Below are 6,000 nucleotides of genomic sequence, written 5' to 3' on the forward strand. Positions count from 1 at the left end.
GATCCTCACCCGTGGAGTGAGGCTGGACTGGCCTCTAGGTGAAGCAGGCCCACAACACTGTGCCCAGAATGAGAAGCTAGCCCAGCTCCTCAGTGCAACAGCGACTTATCACTTCAAAGAGCTAGGCTCAATTTGACAGTGCAAAGGAATATTGAGTGCAGGTCAGGGTTCAGTCCTCCATGGGCATGCAGCTTTTGATGCTTCAAACCCTTTCCCGTAATCACATGGTTTGGTTAGAAGAAGTTGTCTGGTACAAAATGAAAAAGGTTTTATGACCTTGCACTTTCAGCTGTCTTACGAAATTGGGCCAATGAGTGATGGCCAAGTTGGATGGGGTGGTCCCTGGTAAGGTGGGGATGCCTCAATACCTCACAAACAGAAAGAAAACATGCACTATGCTTGGTTTCTGAGACCCTTTACTTACTGCCTACTAATCCTGCCTGATCATGAAATCCAACATCTCCTAAGGGATCATGCAACCTTGCTCTGAAGAGATCTTGTGACAGTAATAGCACACAGAATACAGGTGTGGACTGGATGACTAAGCCTGAGACAGAAAGGATATGCAGAGAAGTGTTATGATGTGCATGGCATAATGCCAGAGAGTTGCAGCATAAGCTATCCCTGGTGTAAGAAGACGATAGCAAAAAGACGTGTTTGAAGAGGCCTAAAAAGTGCCAGTGCTAACCAAGTTCAATGAAGTGGTTGAGCACGAGAAAACCTGCGGTGGAAGAAGACGATGGCGGAAAGACAGGTTTGAAAAGATCTAAAAAGTGCCAGGGCTGAGGCAAGTGCAATGAATTTACTGAGTGCAAGAAAAGCAGTTTTTGATCCACATCGTTCAGTAGAAAAAAAAGTGAACTGGTTCGTGGACTTGCACACACAGACGAGGTGAAGTCTGTATGTTGTTTGTGGGGACACTACAGACACACTGAGTCCTGAATTTTACACTTGGAAAGACTTTCTGCTCTCATCATTAGGTTACAGGGATATCCATCGTTTGAGAATGAGGAGGAGACACGATTTAAGAGTGAGAATGTCATGCTGGTTTCCTATAATTGGTGAATGGCTGTGCTTTATTAGCAGCTCAGAAAGTTGTTTTGTAGTCTACTTCGTTGACATAACTATCACATGTCATCGCTGTATATGTTGTTGAAATTATCTTTGCTTTCCTTCTAGGTGTTTGTGGCCAATCCAAGCAAAACACAGCCAATCGTGGATATCCTATTGAAGAACCAGGCCAAGCTTATTGATTTTCTGAGCACCTTCCAGAAAGAAAGGACAGATGATGAACAGTTTTCCGATGAGAAAAATTATTTGATCAAACAAATTCGTGACTTGAAAAAGCCAACCGCATAAGAATTCTCTATCTTCGTGCAAGCAATAATCTCAGTTCACTTAATAAGCGGCTTTAAAAACAAGCGAAATAAGGCATCTCCTGTGCCTATCTGTTTTAGGTTAGCAAAATTGCTGCTATGAAGGGTTTTATATTAAAACTAAAAAAACATAATTGATATTTTCTTCTTCGTTAAGTTGTGCTGAATAATGTGAATTTAAAAAGTAATTCTAGCAAGGCACAACATATATGTCAATGTCCTCGCTTGTACAGTGATCTGCAATAATTTATTTTTCCGGCAGAGCTGAGCTGCCATTAAATAGAAAACTCTGGTTTTATAGTATGGTGATTGTTTCTCACACTAGCCTTTTGCATTCTGTGGTCTTTTTCAGCCTTAAGGTTTGGTCTTGCCTTGAATTCTGCAGTTTTTTTTTGTTTCTAGTAGGTTGTCCTTTGGCAGCTCTTCCAGTCCTGGGGCAATCAGGATTGTAGGCGCTTGAGTGACTATGCATTTTTAACTTGCCGGTCCTATTCTGTGTAACCACATATTTGCTTGGTTCTGCAGGAATTGCTTGTGAGTGAGATCCCTCAGTTGAACTCATTCTATAATGTCCGTTGTCCAGTCCACAAAAAATGCTATACAGAATGGTAGGTGGATGGTTTCTTCTCATTGGTAATGGTGCACATTCCGATTAGGGCGATATCACCAAGTGTAAAGCTTTTTTTTACTAGCCATTCTCTTTCTTTAAACTAAGTTACACTCTTTCACTTACCAGGTATTCTGTCCTCCATGCGGGGTGGTATATACATAGGCTTTCTATGTTTTAAAGGCAATCGTGCCATTCTCTCACACCTTAGTGAATTACTGTAAACCACATTTATTTTCAAATACAAGTTCATACAGTTTTAAAATCTTTATTTCCAATTAGCAACTAGGTTATCCTTTGCCTCGCTCCAAGAGATGCTATGCCACTCTCCAATGAGGAAAACCAGTGCTGGGAAGAACTTACCATAGTGTGTTGTTTCTACCTTGCCTTAAATTCCTTGGAGTATACATTTTAGATCTGGATCTCTTGTCCATCCTACCACCCTGAAGTTTTCATGACTACCCCCACATCATGCTTGTATTAACAGTTCACGCTGAAAATGTTTCAAATACTTTGAATTTACCCATTTTCTGGACCTTTTCTCTAACTCGTAGATTACATCTTAGTATATACCCAAGATGTAATTTTGTTGAGTTCTTTACATTTAAAAGATGTTGAGATCTAAGGGTAAAAAGTCTGGCACTTCCAAGTCACTTTGCAGCTGAGATTTCTGGGTGTGTGCCACCCTAGATATAAACCTGCCTGCCCCGCATCCAATCACACATATGGCTTGTATCTCTATCTTGTCTGCATGCCCACCCAAATCACATCCCCAGCAGTGTTCCCTTTTTCTTCACTTATGGAATCAAATTGCAGTGAATACAAGCTCTACTTTTCATTGCAAATCAGGCACTCCAGCAGTCATCTGCTGGCTAAGCATTCCAAATATGTTGTAAATCCCATACTGATTTACCCAGCCTTTCCATATTAGTCACTGAGACGCAGAAGTCGCTACCTTCCTCTAAAAGGCTAGTTGATTAACCTGCTCCACTTCAGTTGTCAATTATGCAATTACTCATACTACAGTAAGAATTCCCATATTAGAACGATTGTCTGTTTTTGTTAAGACCACCATTTTATGGGAGTGGGGAAAAAGAAGCTACTAGCTAGAGTGTATCTTAATTGGTGGGTGCTTCAAATTGTCTTTGCGACTATTCAATTTAAAAGGCTGCCATCTTTTTTAAAGGTTCATCTATTTTTGTACTGTATTGCCTATCACTTCCAGCATGATCTGCCTTTGGCTTATCTATTAGTGGTTTACAGTACTAAGGGGCATATTTACAAGAAAGTGGTGCGTCAGCTCTGATGTGCCACTTTTCTTGCGTCGGCCTGTGCCCCCCAAACATCACCATGGTAGCGCTGTATTTACTATACTGTGCACCATGGCACACATTAGCGTCATCATTTATCACGCTATTGTGGTGCTTTGCTGGATGAGCACCATAAATTATGGCGCTAGTCCAACAAAGCACAGGGAGGAACATAGGTTATTATGGGAACGTCACTTTAATGCCTGCCCTGAGCAGGCATTAAAAATGACTTTAAAAATGGCGCAGTGAGTCTTGTAAATTTCACTGCACCATTTTTTGGGCCTCCCTGCGTCAGACCCCCCTTGCATACATTATACCTAGCGCAGGTATAATGTGGCGCAAGCAGTTACAAAGTGGTGCAATACATGCATTGCACCACTTTGTAAATATGGCACACGGTGGGGGCCTCCTTAGCATAAAAAAAAAAGAATTAGGCTAGTGCGGCGCAAGGGGCTTGTAAATATGCCCTAAGTGTACTAAAAAACTATGGCCTGGATTCGAAGATGAGGGGATACCCTCTTTCTGCTGGTAAAGGAGGTACAGGTCAGACTGTCATTCTAAGTAAGACACTACCACCACCACAGTTGTGATTTTCTGGTGATAGATTAGCCAGGTCAAACCTCAAATCGCTCACCACATGGCCCAGTAACACCAATTTTTCTGGAAATTTCCCTTTGACAAAGGGACACTTCATAGTAGTGCGGAAATTGTGCATTCCGAAATTACACTTGCCAGTCGTATTAGTGATTTCTGGTGCAAGATTACCACAGCAGGAGCGTGGCCCAACTCCGAATGAAGGCTGGTGTGTACCCATGAAGCGCACATTGTCAAAGTTCCTGCAAACAAAAGCAAAATCCATTCACTCGCTTTTAATCACTAACCATGTAAACCAGACTATGAATCAGAAATCTCACGGATGATTTTTGTTTAACTCCATGTGTTCCTTAATTTGGATATTTTCAGTAATATTTAAGCAGCTTATTATACAACACCGTTTTTGCCAATTTATGTACATACTGAATACATGTGTTTTCATTTGCAAGATTCAGATTCCATTACTAATCCCGTAAGCTTTTTGCTCATCATTTTCTCATTAGTTATATTCTCACTGGTGTGAAGAAAATCTATTATGATTTTTCTGTTAAGTCAATATTAAAAGGATGGTCCCCATAATGAAACGTGTGGAATTACACAGACCTGCAATGCAAACTGTCTGATCTTATGCTCACGCTGCTCATAGACGCTTCCTGTTTCATGTGCTAGATGAATACCTGTCAACAGCAAACGGAAGGGCATGATTTAGTAGTACGTTACACTGTTAGATAGCTGACGGGCCAATATTCCTTCTCGATATGTATGTGCGCGGTTTGGAATCTTGCAAAGTTGGCTCATTCCTATAAATCGGATAAAAATGATTACCATTAAATTGGATTATAGAATACGTGTTATTTAGAGCACTTCATGCACTTCACAAATTGAAGACTGGTAGGAAGGGCTACACCAAAAATTATTTGTATTTGTGTAATGTTGTTTTGGGAGAGAAATGGGTTTTATTTAGTGATTGTTGGTGTTTCCCCGTGGAGGGCTCAAAAGGGATACATTATACCCAGGGACAACTGTGTTGCTCTGTATTTGACCGGTTCCAGTTTACAATATGTTAATCATGGAATATATCATGTTAGTGGGCACTTTGTTACAGCCATTTAAATAAAAAAATCTTTAGTAAACGTGTACACTGCTGGCAAGGCCAATTTAAGTTGTTGGTTGCTTTTGCTGGCTTGGCTACCATAATTCTCCGTAGGACAAATACTTAAGTTCTGTTTAAGACTTTCAAATTTGCCTTCCTGTCCCTAAATGATATTAACCTGTATACATCTTGTGGAGACCATTTCTCGTCTCACCTTGCATTATTATTCATTCCTTTGTGATGGGCCATTTATTTATTTTCCTGTAAGTGTGTTGTTTTAGAAATCCTTCCCACTCAGGTGATTCAGAAAATCATCTTTGGGTTTAATGTATCCCTCGTGCGCTATTGATGACCTTTGAAGTCTTTGACCATTGTTACACAGCAAATATTTAAGATAACATAAGAAGTCAAAGCAATGTGAGGGTATGTCCCTACAACCATTGCAGGTTAATAGATTAAATATTTACTATTTGAACCTTAGAAATGGGATGGAATCTAATGAGTGAAGCTCTTTCTTAAAAATGCCATGTGTATAAAAATCAGTATCTATCTTACCAGTTTGTACTTACAAACGTCTATTTGCAGCATATTAAAGGCACGGTTACTGACTGTGTTTGCTTCTTTATTCTTATTATTTTCATTTATGCTTAGCTTTATTCCTTAAAGAAAACATGTTAGTCATGCCTTGTATGCAACAAGTTATATAGAACATCTTTTGGCCTGAGCAAGTACCAGTAATTCAGAGAATAGGCTCTATCCTACCCAATAATATAATAGCCAGCAACCCCAATGGTATTTATGGTAATCTCTAATGCCATCATTAAGAGGTAACCAGATTTAGGTGCAGAGATACTGGAGTCTTTGATTCAGTCGGTATCCCCATACCTAAATTGGTCTTCACGAGTTATAGCACTCAGAGTGGGGATTAACTATGTGGACTCATTCTGCAGTACCAGGTAAAAATCGGCAAGTCCCCCAAATTCCATAAATTAGTGTGCTGACATTTACCACCTGCTATGA

The 6,000-nt window shown here is 40.1% G+C and overlaps 1 protein-coding gene across 6 annotated transcripts in view; it reads left to right on the top strand.

Moving 5' to 3' along the window:
- CAB39L (calcium binding protein 39 like) overlaps positions 1 to 5,589 on the top strand; it is an 803,103-nt gene extending 797,514 nt beyond the window's left edge. For all 6 annotated transcript variants that reach the window (XM_069205367.1, XM_069205368.1, XM_069205370.1 and 3 more), the window contains one exon: positions 1,180 to 5,589. In XM_069205367.1, coding sequence (XP_069061468.1) covers positions 1,180 to 1,359 — 180 coding nt within the window. In that variant the 3' untranslated portion in view covers positions 1,360 to 5,589. The remainder of the gene's footprint in view (positions 1 to 1,179) is intronic.
- The last annotated feature ends 411 nt before the right edge of the window (positions 5,590 to 6,000 follow it).

This window comes from Pleurodeles waltl, chromosome 8 (assembly GCF_031143425.1).
Source record: "Pleurodeles waltl isolate 20211129_DDA chromosome 8, aPleWal1.hap1.20221129, whole genome shotgun sequence".
Classification (NCBI taxonomy): domain Eukaryota; kingdom Metazoa; phylum Chordata; class Amphibia; order Caudata; family Salamandridae; genus Pleurodeles; species Pleurodeles waltl.